We start from the raw sequence: 24,897 nt of genomic DNA, 5'->3' as shown, positions 1-24,897 counted from the left end.
TATACCATCGTGAATATGAGTGTAGTTTCAGGGTGGTCTGGTGTCATTTCCAAAATGACAGACACCAAGCCACATCGTTTCAAATGGAGTGCAATAGCGTCCGCAAGGTGTTAGGCGGCGTTATTGGACTTTTGAGATCTCAGACCCATCCCCAGTGATAACACAGGCTGCCGGCATGTCTTTATGAATGGAAATATCGAATAAAAGAAACAATGATGAAAACCCGACTATACTCTGGTTTTCGGGGGTCCTGGCGCTCAACGTTCGGCGAGTTAACCCTAGATCTTAGATCCTAATATGAAAAACGATGTGATTTAATGTTCTATGTCTTACCTTGACTTTGTCTATTTTACTGCTATCTATTTTATGCTTTATGTCTGCACTTTATGCATTGCTCTTGATCTGCCAATGTTGTGCTCATTTTATGCCTGTCTTTTTGTACTGCTGTGAAGCACTTTGAGCTGCAATTCTTGTATGAAAGGTGCTATACAAACACAGTGTATTATTATTATTATTATTATTATTATTATTATTATTATTATTATTATTATAAATTATTATAGTTTGCTTCATTAATTAAAGGGTGTGAATTTAAGTGTTCTCTACTGCCTTTTGTCCGCTTTAAGGTGGTGGTATAAGTTAAAGGTTGTGGTGTCGAAGTAAAAAAAAAAACTATCTGGGCTAAGCCCCGGATCTCCTACAATCCTAAATCCGCCCCTGATAGACATGCAAAGGCCATGATACACACATCATGGCAAACTTTGAACTTCCATGAAGTCAGTTGTACTGACTCAGTGTGTACTCAGTGACACTGAGGTTAAATTAATCAGTGCACAGATACAACATTCAAAGTTATCACCAAGAATGCTGCTCTCTTATCAGTGTACTATAGCTGATAAGAGACTAAAAGATACACGCTGCTCATTTCATCAGGATTTCAGTTTGTTTCCATGCATGATCTAGAATGATTGATCTAGAAATGAAAGTGAAAAATGTAATTGTATCTGGCCACTCTGTAATCAGATGGTGCGCTCAATGTCATTTGAATTAATAATATACTCATCATTAGCGCTGGAAATGTGTCTGCAGCTGATTCATATGGCTGATGATTCATAAATGCATCAGCCACTTTCATTATGGGAGGCTAACGGCCAGATCGTTTTTTAGAATAGAAAACTGCCCAATATTTAGTTTTGTTGCCTGTACCTATAGGGTAGATTCACTGAAATGGTAAATGGTGAATTTATATAGCACTTTTATTCAAAGCACTTTACAATTTGTTCCTTATTTTTACCCATTCACTCACACATTCACGGCGGAGGCAACCATGTGCCAACCTGCTAATCGGGAGCAATTAGGGGTTAAGTTTCTTGCTCAAGGACACTTCGACACGCTGCCCGGGAGGAGCGGGAATCGAACCAGAACCTCCGGATTACCAGACGACTGCTCTACCTCCTGAGCCACTGTCGCCCCTGAGCATGTATGCTCCTTTTCAGAAACACCCTGCATCATATTCACACAGCTACACACATTCAGACCTGGGAGATGCTCTTTGTACAGTGTCCTTGAGTCTGAGAAAGGTGCTTCTCTCTTTAAATCCAATTTATTATTATTATTATTATTAGTAGTAGTAGTACAACCAGCTGTTGCTGTTGGGGGCTACGTGCCTTGCTCAAGGGCACTTCAATGGTGAGTGTTATTCATTATTCACTGCTGGTCTGGGGATTGAACCGGTGACCTTCAGGTCATAAGCCTGTTTCTCTAACCTTTAGTCCACTGTTACCTGCATTATTCATGGCTGACAGTATAGCAAGATTTCCCACCCTGTTTAAAACCCATATTGGTCATATCGTCAATCTCACCAGTCTTCTTGGTCTGTGGTTCTGAAGCCTTTAGCGAATGGGTTGCTGGCTATCTTCAGCTGGGTGATCTGAGGGACAGAGGAGAAGAGGGAGAATAGAGAGAGAGAGAGAGAGAGAGAGAGAGAGAGAGAGAGAGAGAGAGAGAGAGAGAGAGAGAGAGAGAGAGAGAGAGAGAGAGAGAGATTTAAGTTGTGATCACATTGGACGCCGTTTTGAACACGCCTGCACCTTTTTTCTATTGTTTTCAATGGTTTTGTCACGACAGGCGTGAGTCTCCTCACGTTTTTGATGCAATGCTTTTTCGGGCGCCCTCAATTGAAAAGGATTAAACTTAAGCCGCGGAGCGCGACTACGTCAATGTCAACTTCTTGTCGACAGACCAATCAAATCAACCGATCGTTAATAGAAAGCAAATTTTGGCAGTTTCCGACAAACCTTGTTTGTACGACCAGCTCTAGCCCCTTTCGGTACTGTAAATCACGCCAACATCGTTGGACGAGCTAACGTGCTCCATGAATATACAGTCCCTTCTACGATGATGTAAAAATCCTACAATTAAGTCTGTCGCGCTGTTCGGCAACAAAACACTCGTCCTACAAGTCTCACACACAAATGTCAAAGGTATTCACAGTTGCACAAGGGTTTCGGACAGACAGATGCTAGGGTTTGAAAGCTTTGCTAATAAACATTTTAAATAATTTTTATAAACTTGTCAACACTGCTCAAAACGGTTTTACTTCCGGCTTTGGCTGCCTGCGTGCGCACCAGACAGCCAAAGCCGGAAGTAAAGCCGTGTTGACAAGTTTATTAAAATTATTTAAAATGTTTATTAGCAATGCCAAGCTTTCAAACCCTAGCGTCTGTCTGTCCGAAACCCTGTTGGCGTGATTTACAGTACCGAAAGGGGCTAGACCAGGTCTTACCAAGACCGAGATATGAACAGCAATGTCACAGGCTGAGGAAATTGACCTGGACTATTTGTAGCAGGTTCCTAAAACAGCAATACAAACACAATGGATAGCACATTTTACAAGGAAGTCTTTATTTGTATAAGCAATAGAACACTTCAACACACAGTATCAAATGGGGAAAATGTTCCTTTTACGTTGCCTTGCTGACAGCCTAACGCCAGTGCCGGCAGGTGTCGGGTAATATCCAGGGTGACAAGCCACTGGCGTAGGGATGAATGAATGAATGAAAACTTTATTTAACAGATTGCAGAATGGGTACAATACAGTACGGCTCAATACATACAATTGTTAAGGGGATGCAGACCTGAGAAAGACGTTTGTCTTGTTTCCATCAGGGTCCCCCATTTTCAATTCATATAGACATTTATGACATACACAACATACATGACATTTATGGCATAGGGACATATAGGTATTTAGTACTGATACATTTGTGACATAGGCGGTATTCAAATATACAGTACTGTTACCCCTAGATCCTGACAGAGTATATACATATGATGGGGAGGGGACTGTACATTAGGAGGGGGTGGGTGGGTGGGAGGGAAATATACATACGGCGGGGAGGGAATATATACATGCGGTGGGGAGGAGACTGTCTATTAGGAGGTGGTGGGGGTTTTGGGCATTTACGGTGGCCAGTTTCGAATTGCAGCCTCCCGTAGGTGCTCTTTAAGAGCGGTTTTGAATGTGGGCAGGGATTCACATTCCTTTACAGCTTTGGGTAGGGCGTTCCACATTGTTGTGGCATAATTGCGAAACGTGTTTAGTCCCTTGTTTGAGCCGAATCTGGGTTTAACATGATTTGTTGAGCTTCCTCTGGTGTAGTGGTTGTGGTATTCACTGACCTTTGGGAAGTATTTTGACATGTACATGGGCACCCCGGTCGTATAGTGTATCTTGTAGACCAGGCCCATTGCAAGTTGCTGTACTCTGTCGTCTACTCTAAGCCATCCTAGGTTGGCAAAGTGGGCAGGGGTGAGGTGGGTTCTGGGGTTCAGGTCAAGTAGTAGTCTGACCAGTTTGTTTTGTGATGTTTGTAATTTTGTTTTAAGCGCCTTTGAGGTGCTTTGGTACCATGAGGTGCACGCATAGTCATAGTACCCTTGAATGAGTGCTCCTGCCAGAGTCTTCAGGGTATTCTTGTTTACCAGAGAGGAGATCCGGTACAAGAATCTAGTTCGTTGGTTGACTTTTTTTATTACATTGGATGCCATTTTGTCACAGGAAAGATTTGCCTCTAGGATGGAACCCAGGTAGGTAATTTCGTCTTTCCTTGTGACAATATTGTCACCCACTGTAACTGAGAATCCGTCGGTCTTGCTGAGTTTGTTATTTGAACCGAAGAGAATGGACTCTGTTTTGCCCATGTGTAATGATAGTTTGTTATCAGCGAGCCATATGCAGATTTTGCCTAGTTCCGTGCTGAGGGTTTTTTCAACCTGCAATTTGTTCTTGTCAGAGACCAGCAGGGCTGAGTCGTCCGCAAACAAGAACAAGTTGCAGTCACAGGCTGACGACATGTCATTTACATAAATTAGGAAGAGTAGCGGTCCTAGTATGCTTCCTTGTGGAACACCACAGCTCACTGTGAGGGGGGGGGATAGAGTACCGTTTACCTCTACCATCTGTTCTCTCCCCTCCAGGTAGGATTGCATCCAGCTCACTGATAGGCTATCAAAACCAATTGCTTTTAGCTTGTCCATTAGAATGGAGTGATTGACAGTGTCGAAGGCCTTTTGTAGGTCCAGCATGACCATGCCGCAGTATTTGCCCGCGTCCACCTCTTGTTTGATGTGGTCGTTCAAATAGAGGAGGCATGTGTCAGTGGAGTGGGACGTTCTGAAGCCAGATTGGAATTCGTAGATTAGGTTTTTTTCCGCCAGGTACTTTTCGACCTGTTCGTAGACTATTTTCTCCATGACTTTCGAGATGGAGGTAAGAATAGAAACAGGGCGGTAGTTGCCTGGGTCTAATTTGCTGCCCTTTTTGTGTAGAGGGGTCACTCTCGCAATTTTGAAGTCCTTGGGGACGTGCCCCTGTCTTATAGAGAGGTTTATTATGTGTGTGATGACTGGGGTGATGGCGGCTGCTGCGTCTCTGAGGAATTTGGAGGGGATGTTGTCATGGCCAGTGGCCTTGTTAGGTTGGAGGGCGCTCAATTTTTTGAGTACCTCATCGGTTGTTACCATTTCAAGTTTGAAGTCGTCTTTGTGGACCCCTAGGTTTTTGTAGTATGCTACTATGTGTTCTACCCCATAATGCCCTGAGTGGGAGGGTAGTTTGTTTACCAGTGTTGTGGCTATGTTTGTGAAGAAGATGTTTAAGTAATTGGCTACATCCAGCTTGTCTGTGATGAGCGTGTTGTCCGTCTTTATGTTTATGTTTGAGAATCTGGTTTTAAGTTTTTTACTGCAGCCTAGTTGATTATTGAGTAATTTCCAAAGTTCGCGGGGTTTGTTTTTGTTTTCCTCAGTTTTGTCGTTGATGAAATTTCTTTTTGCGGTTCTGATCATGGTGTTTACGTCATTTCTTAGTCTGTTTCTTTGGATTTTTAGTTCAACCTACTTACCTCTGCAGCTACTGTACACTGTGTGACTAGCACTAAAATAGCGAAGGCTATCAAATACAACAAATCTCAGCATATGTTTACACACATGACTTAATGAAAAGCCATAAGGCCAAGCTCTGTCATATGTTATAGAATATAGATACTGGTGCACTTTGAAGTTAAATACTACACCTAGCATGCAGCTAATGTGGACAGGGCAGAGCTGTGATTGGCCGCTGCCCTGGGCCTGACCTACTACATTACAAATATGGACCAAATCAAAGAAAGACTGGCGAGGAAGTCCAAAAATATAGCTATTTGTAGAACACAACGCAGCACTGACACCTAGTGGTTCAGCGGTGTACTGTAACCCACTTGTTGAACTGATCTAGCTTCCATTCACAGAATTTCGGCGATAGCCGACATTGAAGCATATCTCATATCAGCCTTTACCTACCCTAGAAACACAACAAAGGAAGGGGTTGCAGAAGGTACATGGGAGAGGAGTGCATGAGAGAGGGGGTACGTGGGGGGTAAAATATGGCTGTTCTTAGCTCTATTTATTAGGGTTAGCTGTTCGTGTTAGTGGCTAATAAAGAGAAATTCAGCATCCTGTAGGCCCAGGTGACATTTATTTGGGTTAGCGGTTAGCCCCGCCCCTCTCAAAGCTTGTAGAACAGCCGTGACCTGTCGTAGATGCGTTCCCCACTCCTCGCCGTGAATGATGATGTCATCGATGTAGGCCGCTGCGTACTCTCGGTGGGGTCCGAGGACCTGGTCCATCAGCCTCTGAAATGTGGCAGGAGCGCCGTGTAGACCAAAAGGGAGAACAACATAGAGGAATAACCCATCTGGGGTGGCAAACGCTGTTTTCTCCCTCTCTTCGGGAGCCAGGGGAACCTGCCAGTAGCCTTTAGTGAGGTCTAAAGTGGGAATGAACCTCGCCTTTCCTAGCCGTTCAATAAGTTCATCCACTCTGGGCATAGGGTAGGGGTCGAATTTGGAGATGGCTTTCAACTGTCGGAAATCATTACAGAACCTTGGGGTTCCGTCTGGCTTAGGGACTACTACGATGGGGCTACACCATCCACTATTGGACTCCACTATTACTCCCGCCTGTAACATGTCCTGCACTTCTTTTCTCACTGCTTCTCCTCTGGCCTCCGGGAGGCGGTAGGGACGCAGTTTCACCTTCCTCCCTATGACAGTAGGGATGTGGTGGTGTATTACCTCGGTTCTCCCTGGTTCCATAGAGAACACATCTTGATGGCGTTCCACCAGCTCCCTTAGGCTGTTCTTCTGGGGAACAGGTCTCCCATAAGAACTTCAAGCGGTTGGGTCCGGACTGGTATCTGTGGTGGGGTGAAAGAGTACAGAGCCTGCCAGGCTTCCCATTTTTTCAACAAGTTGATATGGTATATCTTCACCGGCGGACGCCTCCCTGGCTGTCGCACTCTATAATTCACCGGACCCACCTTTTCCATAATTTCATAGGGTCTGTGCCGCTAGAAATGTACACTCTGAGGTGGGGACCAACACTAACACTCTATCCCCTGACTGGAATTCTCTAGGTTGAGTGCCCCGGTTATACACCCAGGCTTGGGCCTGCTGGGCTTTGGTCATGTGGTTTTTCACCAGGGGCCAAAAGGTGGCCATCCGCTCCTGTATCTCCTCCACATGATCCACCAAACTCCTGTGCTGTGACGACTGGTGTACCCAGGCCTCCATGGCTATATCCAGCATCCCTCTAGGCCTTCTCCCATACAAAAGTTTGAAGGGGGAGAAACTTGTGGAGGCCTGGGGAACTTCCCTGATAGAAAATAGAAAGTATGGGAGGAGCTGGTCCCAGTTCCTCCCATCGGCTTCCATTACCTTTTTTGGCATGCTCTTTAGGGTGCGGTTAAACCGCTCAACTAACCCATCTGTTTGGGGATGATACACTGACGTGCGCAGATGGGTGATTTTCAATAATCCCGCCAAATCCTTCATTATTTTTGACATGAATGGAGTGCCTTGGTCTGTACAAATTTCGTCCGGGATTCCCACTCTAGTAATATGAGCTCCCGGGCTATACCTTTTGAGTCCATGGTGCGGAGTGGGATGGCCTCGGGGTATAGGGTGGCATAGTCCATGATCACCAGGATGTATTGATGGCCCCTGGTGCTGCAGGGTAGGGGTCCCACAAGGTCCATCCCAATCCTGCTAAAGGGAACAGAGATGATAGGCAGGGATATCAAGGGGTTACGCACAGTTGGTCGTGGAGCTACCATTCGGGGCAGGAGCGACAACAGTCCTCCACCGCTATTTTCACCCCCGGCCAGGAAAATCTGGCCTTAATTCGGTCTAGGGTCTTCTCGACCCCAAGTGAGCCCCTAGCAAGTGTGAGTGGGCTAGGCGTAGCACCGTACTTATATGTGGTCGGGGAACCAACAACAACTCTACAATCGACTCCACTTTTTTCACCGCCTGATACAACAATGTTTTCTTGATCACAAAATGTGGAAACATTAATTCTCCTACCCCATCTAATTTCTTACCATCGACCACGGCTACCTGATGTAGTGCTGGGGCCAGGTGCCGAATCGTCCTGTCAGTTGTGGTGGTAAGGGTGGGGTGTCATCATTCGGGTTGCCGGGGAACAAATCTCCCCAGACAGGTTCATCCTCGTCATGGAGTGATGAAACCTCTCCTCCGCAGTCGACCGGTGGGCCGTTGTCCTCTGCTGGGCTGATGGTGGGCTCCCCCTCGTCGATGTCCTCGCTGACAGGGCTGGAGTCTTCTTCTGGTAGGGGGTCTGTAGATGCCTGGGGGGTCCACCTCGTGTAACCCACACATCCGGGTCCTTTGTGCCTGGGCTCTGGTTGGCGTGGTGGTGGACACTTTCTTGGAGCGACAGTGTCGTTCGGCCGCCAAACTCTCCCACAGCGGTCGGAATAATGCACAGTCGGTTCCAATTAATACTGCTACTGGCAGGTTTTCCACTACCCACACGGCCGTCGTACATTTCCCCCGGGTGGAGGTTAGTTCGATGGGGGCGGTCGGATATTGTCTAGTCACCCCAGTACACATGTGAATCCCACTGTTTTTCCCAGGAGGGGCCCGTCCACCAACTCTGGTTTTACTAGTGTCACCGTGCTCCCTGAGTCTAACAGTGCAGTCATGTCGTGGTTGTTAGCTCTTACTGGTGTGAAAGTAGACACGTTTGTGTCTTCTGCCCAACAGGCGGTCGCAAGTGTACATGGTCGGGACAGGTGTGGTTCAGCTGCAGAGGGCATCGATACGTCATTTTTATATGGACAGTCTCAGTAAATATGGCCCTCCTCACCACAATTGAAACACCTTCTTCTGTCAGACTCATTATACATTAGAGGTTGTCTGAAGAGGGGTGCAGGGTTGAGGTAGCGGGGTGATTCGAGTCTCTTACCCATCTCCTTCAGCCGGCTGGGGGGTCCGGTTTTCGTTCTGCTACTCCGGTATAGCGATTCTGCTGCTTGATACACCTCCATTCCGTCTACGACCTCGTCGAAACATGTGTGCTTTGTTTGGCTGATGGTTTTCCATGCGTCGGCAGGTAGGGCACGTAAATATCTGTCCATTGCCATTTGTTCGATTGGTGAAATGTTCCGGGGCTCTGCTAATAGCCAGTTGTTTACTAGCCGTAACAAATCATGTTGTTGTTCTCTGGGGGACTAGTTCCCGTCATATGCCCAATCATGATACCGCTGGGATCGAGTGAGAAATGTAATTCCCGAACAACGCAGTATTTCTTTTTTCAGAAACTCATATGTTTTATCCGCCAGCAGGGTGGTGTCATGATACACCATCATGATACACCGGATAAGAATGGTGCTAACAAACTAACCCACTGTTCTGTTGGCCAGTTCTCTTGTTCAGCGGTGCGTTCAAACGCAGACAAATAACTCTCAATGTCGTCATCGCTATTTAGTTGACCAAAAATGTCCAGGGTTAATATTGTTCATCTGCCACTCCTCTCTGTGGGTCTCTGCGCGGTGAAATTAATCGAGCGCTTCCTGTCTCCATTTCTCAGCCGTTTCCAGAGTTTTACTCAGAACCGCATCATGGCGAGCCTGAGCCACTTGCATCGCTTCCTCATGGCGCTTCTGATTCACCCATTGCTAGGACTCGCTGTACCGAGCCCACTCCTGAAACAATGCCGTAACATCGACTGGATTCGCCATTGCTCCTGTGTTTTAGTTTGAAAAATGTTTGTTTTTAAACCAAAGAACGCTGCGCGCACCCTCCATCAAGTGTGATGAGCCTGGTGGTGTTCAGATTCGTCACGGTTCAAAAAACAAACGAATTCAAATGTCCACACAAGTGCAATAACAATCAATACAAATATTTATTGATTACAGGCAGAATATAGTTCGATGGGCAAATAGAATGGTCGTAATACAGTCCGATGGTCAAAACACAAAAACAGGCTCTCGTACAAAAAAGGGATTGTTCAATACTCAGAGTAGTCGTCCGGTCCAGGGTCAGTACACAAGTGGGTTTCTCAGCCAGTCTAGGGTCCAGTACACAATGAACACCTTCTCGCTTTCACCTCACCTCTCACTACCTCTCACCTCGCAAAACTCCGCACACAACAATCTCTCTCTCAATACAATAACTCCAACCTCACCTCCACTCCACTCAACTCTCTCTATCCTAGTGTATTTGTAGTGTGTGTGTCTGGGGTGTGTGCGTGTAGGATGTGGGTGAACTAATTATGCACAGGTGTGTTCTATCAGTGCTAATCAGATACCTAATTGTTTCCACTCCTTCCGTGGCAGTAATATCTCTCGTCCTTCACATATCCATGAGAGGGGGGTTGATATCTGCCACAATTCTCCATCCATCTATCATCCGTTGCAACACTATATTATCACAGACATCCTGCCTTTGAACAGCCCATCTGAGGTTTCTCTCCTCCACGTCGCTTGTGGTGCTTTTTTCCCCTGTTGCTAGGTTTTTAGTGAGTCGTTCCTTATCTTCATATGGGGAAAGTCTGGGAGTGTCGCATATTAATTTGGATTTCATGGTGGTTTTTGTTCTTGGTCTATTGTGATGTTTCTTCTTGACTTGTACAGCCGATGGGGGCAATTCCATGTGGTCTCGGGCTATACAAATAAATTTGATTTGATAAAAAGCTGCTGCTGCAGCTACTCCAATATTACTGACTTTCAGGGGAAGGCAACGTAGAAAGAAATTATGGTTCCAGCCACTCTTCTTCAGTAGTACAGCAGGGTTATTCCACCTACAGAAGAAAACCCAATCAGTGGTGTGTTTATTCACAGTTTAGCATCCAAACATATACATATGGTCAAACAAAGAGGGTCACTTAGCTTGGAGGAAGATGATAGGAGAAGGACCCCAGCCAAGCCACTCTATGGTCCCACAGTAACGTAGTTAGGTTGGAAGGGAAGGACGTCAAGCTGTTGATGATGGGGGATCTGACGTTGTAGATACCGGGTGCAACAGACAGCAAACTGTCATGAGACATCCATCTTAAGTAGTGTTTTTAAGCCCAGGTGTGCAGCCGTGACATTGTCACGCTATTATGAGTCAACCTGTGACAACATCACTGCTTCTTCCTCATTTGAGATTCAGTGGCAGTTGGAACACAGAATGTTTCAATGACGTTCTGCCTGCCCTAGTTCTTCAATCAAACGCACCCACACTTTACTCATTGTCAGTTTAGTTGTACCTCTGTGTAACTTTATTGAGATTTAGAGGTGTTTCCCCAAAACTGAAATTCATCAATGCCTACCCTGTGGTTCTGGTAGGCAGTGACAGCGATGAAGCGGGTTTCTAGGAAGGAGAAAGAGGAGAAGTTCCTGTGGGCGTGTAAATGACTGTTGGGGTCCGGATCCACATACACCACATGGAACCTTGGCTGGTAGCGATGCATGGAGTTCAGAATCATCTGGGTAACACAAGAGACATAAGTCAACTAAAACCACAGCTAACCATGGCGCCTACAGTGAAACCTGTAGTATTGGAGTGAAAGGCACTCCCATGTAATAATGTATGATGATATGATTTGATTGAAATTGTCCAATATTGGAAAAAAAGAAGAAGATACATACATTTTTTAAACATCAAACAATTGATGTTTAGTCCAGCTGGTTGTACTTCCATAACCTGGTCAATTATTATATAGCTATATCTATTATATTATATTATGTTATAAATATAATATAGCTATATAGTAACTTATTATACTGTGCATTTCTCCAGACATCTCTGAGGTGTGGCCAGCAATACCAACCCCTCCCCTCTCCTATTCCTACTCAACTCCAACCCACACAAAATTCAACAAAATGCAGTATCAAGAGGGGCTATTTTGCCTAGATGTTGCTGTTTGGTGGCATTACCGATTCTACTTTTAAGTTGAAGTCTCATACAGGTTTTATAAAAACGCACCAGAGGTTGAAGCTCTGGTGCAATAATTTAGTCTCCTACACCGGCTAATGTGACCATTGACCATCTATGTTTCTTCCTGTGTCCAGTCTTGATGTGTAGCCTAAACAGCTCCAAACCTTGCAACTGGAAGGAAGTGGACTTCATATGTAGCTACACAGCAGGCAAAGTCAGCCTGTAAACACTGGGACATTGTTGGCCATGTGCAACAAGGTAGAGGAGGCCTTGGCCTTGGAGAGAACAGTCTATCCTGGCACAAAGCCACTCCATCTCAGCGTCAAGGTCTTAGGATTGAGGTGGTGCACCGGCAAGAGTAGGCAATGAGGTCTGCAAAGGTCGTCTCTCAAGCAAATCAAGGACAGTGGATGAGATGGGAGGGATTCGAGAAGAGAACATTTTCATGGAAGGAGCTGTGGGACACGGAAGCACTTCAGACCAGCTTCATTATACAAGCCACCTACGACATCCTGCATGCCATCTCCCAAAAACCTCAGCCAATGGAACAGAGGAGAACCTACTGTCCATCTCCAGCTAACCAGAAGCACATCCTGGTTGGCTGCAAGACATGCCTGACACAAGGCTTTTACACCTAGTGAGACATCCAGGTACTGAAGTGTCTAGCAGATACTTTGTAGGCCAGATGGACATCCATCAATGCCCTACCTCCTCCTCCAACATTCCATCCAGCATCTGCATGTGAGTTTGTATGCGAAGGTGCAAAGAAAACCAAGGTCAGTACAAATCAGATCAAATCAGACACTGGCCGGCTGGGAAGGGCACAAAACTGGAGGTTATCGACAGATCTGAATCTGCAGATCTGAATCCCCTCTGAGATCATCACTATTAACCTCAGACCAGTCCTCATGCTTTGGTCCTCCTCACATTGCACCATCTACATCATAGAGCTTACTGCGTCCAGGAAGGATGCTGTGGAGGAGGCTTAGAACGTAAGCGCCTCAAGTATGCTGAGCTGGCAGCCGATGCTTAAAGGAATATGCCAACATTTTGGGAAATTAGCTTACCGTCTTCTCCAGAGAGAGACAAGAAGATAGATACCAATTTCCTCTCTGTGCGTTCAGTAGAAAGCTATCTGGCTGCATGTTAGCCTAGCTTAGCACAAGGAATGGAAGCGGACAGTGCCGGTTAGCCTTCGGGAGAGGTGTTAGTTGGACAATGACTATAGCTAACCGGCACTGTCCGCTTCCATTCATTATGCTAAGCTAGGCTAACGTGCAGCCAGATAGCTTTCTACTGAACGCACAGAGAGGAAACTGGTATCTATCTTCTTGTCCTTGGTAGGCCATATCTAACATGCAGTCTACTGTCTGTCAGCTGTCCTTGGTATGCTAGTGACTTGTCAAAACAGCAGTTTATTTAGCTTTCTCCCTCAAACAGTGGATGATCTGTGTATGTTGTGCGTGTATTTGGATACCGGTAATTATAATTAATGGTAATAGATGGTCTCTGTATATGTTTGATATTGTAGTTTGATCTGTGAGACAAGAAAAGTGTGGCTCCTGCATCTCCCAGGTTTGTTGAACTACTATTTTGTGTCCGCCCTGTGATAATCAGAGGATGAGGTACATTGAACAAACTGACTGGATATTCAATCTAGTTAGACGAGATAATACCAATGGTGTTTTGTATATAGCAACTGTTGTTTCTTCCACCGTGGAGGGAAAACAGGCATTCGAAACATTATGCGAAAGCCCTCGATTCAGGGGTACTACAGAATGCACTCTTCTAATTCATACTATAATGGACGTTGCATACTTCCCCTATAAACACAAAACTGTGTCATTCAGATTCACTGGGAAATGTGTCTTATATCCATTAAACTGGATTCTCTATCAATCTATCTACACAATGAAGCTAATATTTTCAAGTGTCAAAGTGGGTATAGTATAAAGTATATTTCGAAGGGTCAAAGTGGGTATCAAACTGGAGGGAAGACTGTCAGGTTTTAAACTGTAGATACCAAACAGAGAAGGTAAAGACGACTTTAAACTGTTATCACTATCAGTAACCAGAACTATTTTATTGCACTGCATTCTATTCTACTACTTATTGCACTGCACTATTGCATTAAAACTGAATTAAACCATAAACAAGGTGGCCTGTTGGGAAGTTACATCCTAATGTGAAAAACTGTGATTTTTATATGTCTGCACTTTATGTGCTCATTTTATGCCTGTCTTTTTTTCTGTTGTGAAGCACTTTGAGCTGCAGTTTCTGTATGAAAGGTGCTATACAAATACAGTTTATTATTATTATTATTATTATTATCTTCTAGTGTCACAGGCATTGTGTGGACCTTCCGAGTAAGGTGCATGTGGGCCATATACCTCGTAGGCCATATACCACCGCATGCTGTGGGTTGCTGCTTAAAAAATATGTGGTTGTCATTCTGACAGAAGGGCTGTTTTCTCAACTACTCAAAATGCTACTTTCTGTACAGACAAGGTTTTGATCCTGTAATAAATCCCGGAATGTCCAGTCAAACAGAGCAAGTTCACTGTCTCTTTTATTAGCTAGCTAGTTTAGTTTACGGGTGTACAACACGACAGCTACATAATATGTCAACTGCCTAGAATGTCTACTCAACGTACGGTCGCACAGGCCACCTGTCACAGGTTTAGTCACTGTTGTGCACATTACCATATTAACTATAATACTATGACAGATCCATCAGCAGCATCAGTAGAGCGGTTGACCTACGTGTCCATTGTCGTCCAGCAGGTTGTTGGTGAGTTTGAGTGCATCAAAGGACACAGTCTGCTTCATCCACTGGGCACCACGCGCCGGCGAGTCTGGGTGGAAATGCATCCTGCCAGGGGCCACAATGTCCGCACGCCCGGCCACCAGCCATGACGAGCTGTGGAATGCATATCTACACACACACAGACACACACACACACACACACACACACACACACACACACACACGCACGCACGCACGCACACACACACACACACACACACACACACACACACACACACACACACACACACACACACACACACACACGCACGCATGCACACACACACACACACACACAGTGTACCCAAATATATAGGATGGTATATATAGGGTCACAGTGAACCCAAATATATAGGATGGTATATATAGGGTCACAGTGAACCCAAATATATAGGATGGTATATATAGGGTCACAGTGAACCCAAATATATAGGATGGTATATATAGGGTCACAGTGTACCCAAATATATAGGATGGTATATATGGGGTCACAGTGTACGCAAATGTATGGGACGGTAGTGTCACAGTGTACACAAATAGAGTATATAAAATGGTAGGGTCACAGTATATTTGGTACACTACCCAAATATATAGGATGGCATAGGGTCACACAGTGAACCAGTTGTACAGCCACCTTCTCAGCTATACATCTGGGATGTGTAACAGTGTGCACTACACACTGTGATGTGCGTATGTCACATGTATACACACTGTGATGTGCCTGTGTCACATGTATACACACTGTGATGTGCGTGTGTCACCTGTAACTACACACTGTGATGTGCGTGTCTCACTGTGATGTGCCGGCATGTGTCACCTGTAACTACACACTGTGATGTGTGTGTGTCACCTGTAACTACCCAGATAGCAAAAGGTGTTAATTCAATGTTGATTTATGGTCACAATGCTTGATTTTTGGTTAAGGTCGACGATTGATGTTGAATCACCCATTAACCGCTAAAGCAATTGACTAATGTTGAAAACATATCATTGAATCAATATTGTTTTGTGGTTGCATTTTAATGATTGAAATGCCAATATCTAATAAATGTTGAATCAACGGATGCTGCTCAACATGCTGTCGTCATTGTCTCATCACCCAGACTGCACTGCACTTGTGCTGCCCCGCCTCCCAGAATGCACCTGTGCGGCAGCTTCCTGGCTGCTACCTCATGTCTCTCTGCATCGGTGAGTACTGCATGGCAATAATGTCGATTATGTTGTATGTTGTATGTTGTATGTATGCTTTCGATTGCAAACGCCAGCGGAGTAGTGCCGTGTTCGTTTTTACATGGTAGAGAATATTATATTAACCGTTATTCATGCCTGCTAGCTGAAGCTAATTTAGCTAGTAGCGTTAGCAGTTAGCTATGATGAATGTTTCTTGATTTTGGTGTTTAGTGATATCCACCTATTGTATATACTGTTATACATTTTATGTAGGCTAACGCTCTTAAGCGCGGTGAAAATGAGTGCGGCGAAACTATTGAAAAAAGTTATGTAACAAGCGGTAGATACAATGTGCAAGCACTGGAGTCATATTGGGAGTTGGGGCTAACTAGCTTAGCTCTGTGGAAGAGCCGCGGTAAATCTAGGGACGTTAAGGCGGCGAGGTGAGAGATTTGACGAAACACTGTGGAAGATATTGTTGTTAAGAAGCGAGTCGAGTGGTTCGTTGGTGTGATTGTGGCCGTATTAATGGTTATATTTAATGCGGTAATAAGTGTAAGACGATGTTGTTATGGAGAAGCAGTCGCGGGTTGATGACGTCATATTGTGGGACCTAAGAAGGGGAGCATGAGGCTGGCTAGGCTGTTAGCTTGCGTGCGACTGTTTTGTGAGTTTGCGGGCGACATGTGTTATGATTAGAGTTTTGAAAATGATGGTTAGGAAGTATTAGAGGACGCGGTGGATGTCGTGGCATTGTATTAGGACGAAACTGAGTGTTTTGTGATAATAGTTGTACGTTGTCGCGGTGTACATCGGTTGCTGTGCGTTTGCGCTTCTGCGCATGCGCGTTACAACGCGGATCGCTGTTTTTTCTTTTCATTCGCTCTGGGGATGGATAACGGGTGAGGAAATATTTGGCAGTGTGTTCAAATGTTTGTATTTGTATATTGATATTGTATGTTTGTGTAACAAGGGGAAGAGATGTGAAATGTATGATGATTAGATTATGGGAGTATGTTGTATGTTGTATGTTGTATGTATGCTTTCGATTGCAAACGCCAGCGGAGTAGTGCCGTGTTCGTTTTTACATGGTAGAGAATATTATATTAACCGTTATTCATGCCTGCTAGCTGAAGCTAATTTAGCTAGTAGCGTTAGCAGTTAGCTATGATGAATGTTTCTTGATTTTGGTGTTTAGTGATATCCACCTGTTGTATATACTGTTATACATTTTATGTAGGCTAACGTCAGTAACGTTTCAAAATGTGGCTTATGATGTATTCTTTAACAGGATACACTGGCACAATCAGTTAGCTTAGCATTGCTGCTACCTTGCTTGCTAAAAAGTCATGGTAAACCGGGCCTGTCTCTCTCCCTCCCTCCCTAATGTGTTTGTGCTTAAAACAGTGAATGATGACCGCATGTTCTCAGAGCATTTTCAGAGCACTGTTAAACTGTTAAATGGTCATTTTAAAACTAATATAAGAAATTAATGTATATAGTGGTATATTTATGAGGGGAAAAAAATATTTGCAACAACTTTTAACATTTATACAGGTAGGTTATTGATAACTAATTCTGCTATGAGTGTCATATTACAGTGACATTCATACAGTATCCTTTGATTTCACATAATTTAATTATTATTTCACAATAAAATACTGTAATCAAAATCCTCTGTAATATCACATCAGATTTTGTAATCTCACAATAACATAGCAATATTTCACATTTAATTATTATTTCACAATAATAGTAATCAAAATCGAAAGGTCCATTTGCATATTATTGGTATCTAGGGACATCTATGGACCTCAGGGAATGTATTCACATTGTCAGAAATATTGTGTCTATTACTAGGCTTGCTTAAATTGTGATGAAACAAATGAGAATATGAATTATGATGTTTCTTTGCATCTTTGACAGTGAATAACACCATGCTAATAATGACCAACATTAAAAACTGCCACTGATCTTGTTCAGTCCCCTCTTGAGGACATGTGTAAAAAAAATCGAAGGAAATTAATAAAGGGAAGATGATTAAACCGAAGGTTCTGTAGATGCAGTACTGAATTCTCCCATCCGGACCAATGCAATTTGAAATATTATTATAGAATATGATGCTTATAAATGACCTTATTATAGCCAATTCGCACATTTATATATATATTATCTTTCAAATGCCTGAGTTCAATTTGGATTTAGTATCACCAGGCATGCATAAGAACAGATAATAATCTACTGTAATCTACTGTACTTTTAAATTTTCCCCACAGTGCAACCGTTTTCAAACTAATTTCAGATCTAATTGTTTCTCCCACTTTGGCCTCCTGACAGACACCGATGCCCTTCAAAAGATCCAAGATGCCCTGGGTCAGAGAGGACGGACCATCCTGCAGTTCTGCCAGAAACTGGACAACCCGGAGATCAGGGAAGTTCTGGCCAGATATGATCCAGAGGCTTCGAAGAACACTCCTTATGGTGTACTTCAAGGAGCCTACGGAGAAACTGCTGCTCGGAGTTGATGTAAGTTTTATTTATTTAAATATTAAAATATTTGAAATGCTAAACGAGTGATTACAAACCCTACAAACACTGTGATAGACCCTCTAAACACTGTGATAGACCCGACAAACACTGTAAACACTGTGATAGATCTATCACAGTGTTTAGACGGTCTATCAGTGTTTAGAGGGTCTATCACAGTGTTTGTAGGGTCTATCACAGTGTTTGTAGGGTCTATTACAGTGTTTAGAGGGTCTATCACACCCTCTAAACACTGATAGACCCTCTAAACACTGGGACAGACCCTCTAAACACTGTGACAGACCCTCTAAACACTGATAGACCCTCTAAACACTATGATAGACCCTCTAAACACTGTGACAGACCCTCTAAACACTGTATCAGACCGTCTAAACACTGTAACAGACCCTCTAAACACTGTGATAGACCCTCTAAACACTGATAGACCCTCTAAAGACTGTGATAGACCCTCTAAACACTGATAGACCCTCTAAACACTGACAGACCCTCTAAACACTGTGATAGACCCGACAAACACTGTAAACACTGATAGATCTATCAGTGTTTAGAGGGTCTATCACAGTGTTTAGAGGGTCTATCAGTGTTTAGAGGGTCTATCACAGTGTTTGTAGGGTCTATTACAGTGTTTAGAGGGTCTATCACACCCTCTAAACACTGATAGACCCTCTAAACACTGGGACAGACCCTCTAAACACTGACAGACCCTCTAAACACTGTGATAGACCCGACAAACACTGTGATAGACCCGACAAACACTGTGATAGACCCTCTAAACACTGTGATAGATCTATCACAGTGTTTGTCGGGTCTATCACAGTGTTTTGAGGGTCTATCACAGTGTTTAGAGGGTCTATCACAGTGTTTGTCGGGTCTATCACAGTGTTTAGAGGGTCTATCAGTGTTTAGAGGGTGTGATAGACCCTCTAAACACTGTAATAGGCCCTACAAACACTGTGATAGACCCTCTAAACACTGTGATAGACCCTCTAAACACTGTGATAGACCCTCAAAACACTGTGATAGACCCGACAAACACTGTGATAGATCTATCACAGTGTCTATCACAGTGTTTGTCGGGTCTATCACACCCTCTAAACACTGATAGACCCTCTAAACACTGTGACAGACCCTCTAAACACTGTATCAGACCGTCTAAACACTGTGACAGACCCTCTAAACACTGTGATAGACCCTCTAAACACTGATAGACCCTCTAAAGACTGTGATAGACCCTCTAAACACTGATAGACCCTCTAAACACTGACAGACCCTCTAAACACTGTGATAGACCCGACAAACACTGATAGATCTATCAGTGTTTAGAGGGTCTATCACAGTGTTTAGAGGGTCTATCAGTGTTTAGAGGGTCTATCACAGTGTTTGTAGGGTCTATTACACCCTCTAAACACTGATAGACCCTCTAAACACTGGGACAGACCCTCTAAACACTGTGATAGACCCGACAAACACTGTGATAGACCCGACAAACACTGTGATAGACCCTCTAAACACTGTGATAGATCTATCACAGTGTTTGTCGGGTCTATCACAGTGTTTTGAGGGTCTATCACAGTGTTTAGAGGGTCTATCACAGTGTTTAGAGGGTCTGTCACAGTGTTTGTCGGGTCTATCACAGTGTTTAGAGGGTCTATCAGTGTTTAGAGGGTCTGTCACAGTGTTTAGAGGGCCCTCTAAACACTGTAATAGACCCTACAAACACTGTGATAGACCCTCTAAACACTGATAGACCCTCTAAACACTGTGATAGACCCTCTAAACACTGATAGATCTATCAGTGTTTACAGTGTTTGTCGGGTCTATCACAGTGTTTAGAGGGTCTGTCAGTGTTTAGAGTGTCTATCAGTGTTTAGAGGGTCTATCACAGTCTTTAGAGGGTCTATCAGTGTTTAGAGGGTCTATCACAGTGTTTAGAGGGTCTGTCACAGTGTTTAGACGGTCTGATACAGTGTTTAGAGGGTCTGTCACAGTGTTTAGAGGGTCTATCAGTGTTTAGAGGGTGTGATAGACCCTCTAAACACTGTGATAGACCCTCTAAACACTGTGATATCACACCCTCTAAACACTGATAGACCCTCTAAACCAGGGGTGGCCAACCCGCGGCTCGCGAGCCGCATGCGGCTCTTTGCCCGTCAATGTGCGGCTCTTCCATCCATAAAAAAATAAAAAATAAAATAAAAAAAAATTATTTATTTTATTTATTTTTTACTTTTTTTTTTTTTTTTTTTACTTTTTTTTTTTTTTTATGTCACTCATTCCATAAGGACGTAGAATAAACATTTACAATTTTTTTTAAATGGTCCATTTGCATGTTCTTGGTATCTGAATCTAGGGACATATATGGATCAGTGTCAGAAATAGTGTGTCTGTTACTAGGCTTGAGTAAATTGTAATGAACCAAAGGAGAATATCAATTCTATTTAAAAATTTTTTTATCTTTGACTGTAAATAACACCATGCTAAAATTGACCAGACCTGAAAAATCTAAGCAAATGAATAAAGGAAAGATGATTAAACAGAAGGTTTTGTAGATACAGTACTGAATTCTGCCATCTTTTTTATAATGTAAATTTCTCCACCATTTTTCATCATATTGCAACACCGTTTTTTGCAAGACGTTCACAGAAAGGTAGAGAAACTAACTGCGTTCTGTTTTATGGCAATAACGTTCAGGTTTGTGGGAGATGATCCCAAAAAATAAGAGAAATTAAAAAGTAAATCCAGAAGTCAGATGATTGACAGGGGCTGGTGTGAGCTGGGTAGGGTAGTTTTTCGAAATTTGAAAGCCCTGAGTCTCTTCGTTCAAAAGACTACACTCACTTTTGGCTGTGCCACTTCCTCCTGTCAATATGCGCCGGTTTCCGACTCAATGCCCTGAGATTTCTATAATCTTATATTTCACTAATAACAGTTAAAATAATTGGTAAACAAACATAATGCTGAAAATATACACTTTTACTGTATATCTCGGGCTTAAGAGGTTAACCCTGTGAGGCCCAAATTAAAAAGAAATTAGCAACTTCAGAGGCCAGAGGGTGGGACATATAAACACATTTACTATCAAATAGCATTGTGAGGCTGAACAACAGGACCAATTGACTATACATGTGCTTAAAGGGGAACTATCTTATAAATGGCTTTTTTCAGTGTTTACCATTGTTTCTTAGCTATGTGGACTTATATTAATAGGATATATGTCTCTAATTCTCATATTGGCGAATTCTTCCAATTCTCCTCTCACAATATTCACCCTCACTGAACTGAGTCATCTGAAAATGTGCATATCTGTGATGTCAGAGATTTCTCAGCTGCATAATAATGTGGCAGTTGATGTGGCAGTTGGCACCAGGCCACACAGTGGTTGGAGCCCAGCCTCAAAACGGCTTAAGATCTTGAGGTAGAAAAATGCGGTTTTTAGTACTTGATTAGAAATACAAAACAATGAATTTTTTTTGAAAAAAAACCTAGGTGTTCCATAGACTCACAGGAATTGTGTAAAAGTGCCCAAATAGTGAAAGAAATAGTAAAATAGTTCCCCTTTAACATTTTTTAAATAAACATTATTTTTTTAAATGGCTAAAAGTGATTTTGTAATTTTGCAACCGTGGGTCTCACAGGGTACTTTTAACCCTGTGAGGCCCAAATAAAAAAGACATTAGCAACTTCAGAGGCCAGAGGGTGAGACCTATAAACACATGAAGGGTGCCGTGACTGAAAAAAAAGGTTGAGAAACGCTGGTATATGGTGTGGCTCTTTGTGGTACCACAGTCATTTTTTTGTGGCTCTTAGTCTCTGACTGGTTGGCCACCCCTGCTCTAAACACTGGGACAGACCCTCTAAACACTGACAGACCCTCTAAACACTGTGATAGACCCGACAAACACTGTGATAGACCCGACAAACACTGTGATAGACCCTCTAAACACTGTGATAGATCTATCACAGTGTTTGTCGGGTCTATCATAGTGTTTTGAGGGTCTATCACAGTGTTTAGAGGATCTATCACAGTGTTTAGAGGGTCTATCACAGTGTTTGTCGGGTCTATCACAGTCTTTAGAGTGTCTATCAGTGTTTAGAGGGTCTGTCACAGTGTTTAGAGGGTCTAGCAGTGTTTAGAGGGTCTATCACAGTGTTTAGAGGGTCTAGCAGTGTTTGTCGGGTCTATCACAGTGTTTGTCGGGTCTATCACAGTCTTTAGAGGGTCTATCAGTGTTTAGAGGGTCTGTCACAGTGTTTAGAGGGTCTAGCAGTGTTTAGAGGGTGTGATAGACCCTCTAAACACTGTGATAGATCTAGAAGTGCATGGATACACATTGTATTGCCTAGATGGTGTCAGGCTAGGCGATTGCTTAATTCTCTTTCCTGTCCAGTCTAACTGGATGCTGACTGTAGCTTGTTACTGTAGACCTACAGAGTGAGTAATTGAGTGATTAAAAAAAATCGCACTCGTGTGAAGTGAGGGCCGGGTGCTCTTATCATCGTACATCATCTCACCCACCTCTCTTCCTCCCTTTTTTATTTTTGTGTCTATCAGCTGCTGCTCGACAGTTTGACCCCAAGCTGACCGACCAGGACTACAGCGAAACTGTCAAGAAGTGGCTTCGTTATGCGCCAGACCGGGAGGGAGGCATCTCAAGGAACCGAAGTGACCCAAACTTAAGTCAAGCGAACCAGAGTCAAACTTAGGGTACCCCAGCACAGCACAGCACACCACACACTGTTTCCCTGGTTCATACAGTACAAGGAATTACCCTGGCATCTACTTGAATGACTTATGCTGCTTCAGCCTGTTCTTGGAACCGAAGTGACCCAAACTTAATTGTCAAGCGAACCAGAGTCAAACTTAGGGTACCCCAGCACAGCACAGCTACCCCAGCACAGCACACACTGTTTCCCTGGTTCATACAGTACAAGGAATTACCCTGATGGACACTGTTCTTCCATGGACGGCATCTACTTGAATATGCTGCTTCAGCCTGTTCTTGGAACCGAAGTGACCCAAACTTAATTGTCAAGCGAACCAGAGTCAAACTTGGGGTACCCCAGCACACTGTTTCCCTGGTTCATACAGTACAAGGAATTACCCTGGACACTGTTCTTCCATGGACGGCATCTACTTGAATGACTTATGCTTCAGCCTGTTCTTGCAGTGTTTATTTTTTTTATTTTAATTTTAACCTTTATTTACCCAGGGTAGGTTCGCTGAGCACAGATGCTCTTTTTCAGCTACGCCCTGCTTCACATTCACAGAGTTCCATTCACACCTGGGAGCTGCCCAGGCCTAACAAAATTAATAGTTGGTTTCAGGTTGCCGACCGACCCTGCCGATTTAGGTGCGACCCAATATATTTTATGAGTTTTTAGAAAAAATTATTAAAAAAAAAGAAAAACGTTTTTTTTTTTTTTTTTTAATAAAGTTTCATAGAAATCTTAGTCAAACATTTAGTATTATGGATATTAAACATGCTGGCAGAGTACATGCATCCATGTTGTTGTGAACATTTTAATTAAATAAAGAAATTCCCTATCCATAGTCGCCGTGGGAAAGAATAAAATAAAAAATAAAATTAAATAAATTCCCTACCTACCCATGGCCAAACTGACAACCAACCTGAAACCAACTATTAATTTTGTTAGGCCCCAGTACAACCACAGTCTGACACTGTTGGCCACTGAGCAACTCCATTGGAGCAGTTGGGGGTTTAGTGCCTTGCTCAAGGGCACTTCAGCGGTTGGTGTTAAGGGTATGGGAGAGAGTTATATGGGAGAGAGTTATAGAAACATTAGGGGTGTAACGGTACACAAAATCCACGGTTCGGTACGTACCTCGGTTTTGAAGACACGGTTCGATATTATTTTCGGTACAGTGGGGGGGGGGGGGGGGTAATCCAAAAAAAATTGCTTTTCATTTATCTATTTATTTAACTGTATTAAACAATATAAAACGAATTGGCCATAATTGACTGAGCAAACTAATGCTTACTGCTGTAACCTACTAATAACACTTAAGTAAATCTGAAGATTATTATATAGCAGATGCCTTGGAGGATAAGTCGTGGACAACTGTAGATCATCTAAGCTCCACTGTGTTTAAATTCAAATCCTATGCCATTGTTTATATTTAACCCTTGTGTCTGAAAACAAAAGTATTATACTCTTATTAGGGGACTAACTTGAAAAACTCCATAAAAAGATTATGTTGAAATAATTTCCCACTTTCTTTTCCATAAATATTTTATTCAACTTCAGCCCTGATCATAACCATTTTTTATATTATTTTTGTAATGAAATACTCCCACTTTTCTGAAAAGAGTTGTTAAATATGACAAAAAAAATAATATGTGGTGGTTATGATCGGGCTGAAGTGGAATAAACAATTTATGAAGAGTAAAAAAAAAATACAAGATAATTAAAAGATTATGCCACATATTATGTTGGCTCATCACTGCAAAGTTATCAAACAAATACGAATCTGATCAGACACAAGGGTTAAGTTGTTGTTCCCTTTCTAATTTCCTCAAACATCTAGTCTAGTTAATGTGATCAATATTATTTGACAATTGATGCTTTTTGTTGGACATTTCAGTCAGT

The 24,897-nt window shown here is 43.1% G+C and overlaps 1 protein-coding gene across 1 annotated transcript in view; it reads right to left on the bottom strand.

Annotated features, from left to right (window-relative positions):
* Positions 1-1,858: 1,858 nt before the first annotated feature.
* The window catches only part of LOC311223988 (T-box transcription factor TBX1), a gene marked incomplete at both ends in the record, with an annotated part of 28,235 nt that continues 5,196 nt past the window's right edge, over positions 1,859-24,897 (bottom strand). Inside the window, 3 exons of the mRNA XM_084308776.1 lie at positions 1,859-1,930; positions 11,158-11,313; positions 14,529-14,700. Of these exons, the coding sequence (XP_084164902.1) occupies positions 1,859-1,930; positions 11,158-11,313; positions 14,529-14,700 (400 nt within the window). The remainder of the gene's footprint in view (positions 1,931-11,157; positions 11,314-14,528; positions 14,701-24,897) is intronic.

This window comes from Notolepis coatsorum (assembly GCF_963971535.1).
Source record: "Notolepis coatsorum genome assembly, chromosome: 1".
Taxonomy (NCBI): domain Eukaryota; kingdom Metazoa; phylum Chordata; class Actinopteri; order Aulopiformes; family Paralepididae; genus Notolepis; species Notolepis coatsorum.
Note: the sequence above shows the minus strand (reverse complement) of the source record. Positions and strands in the feature narration are given on the sequence as shown.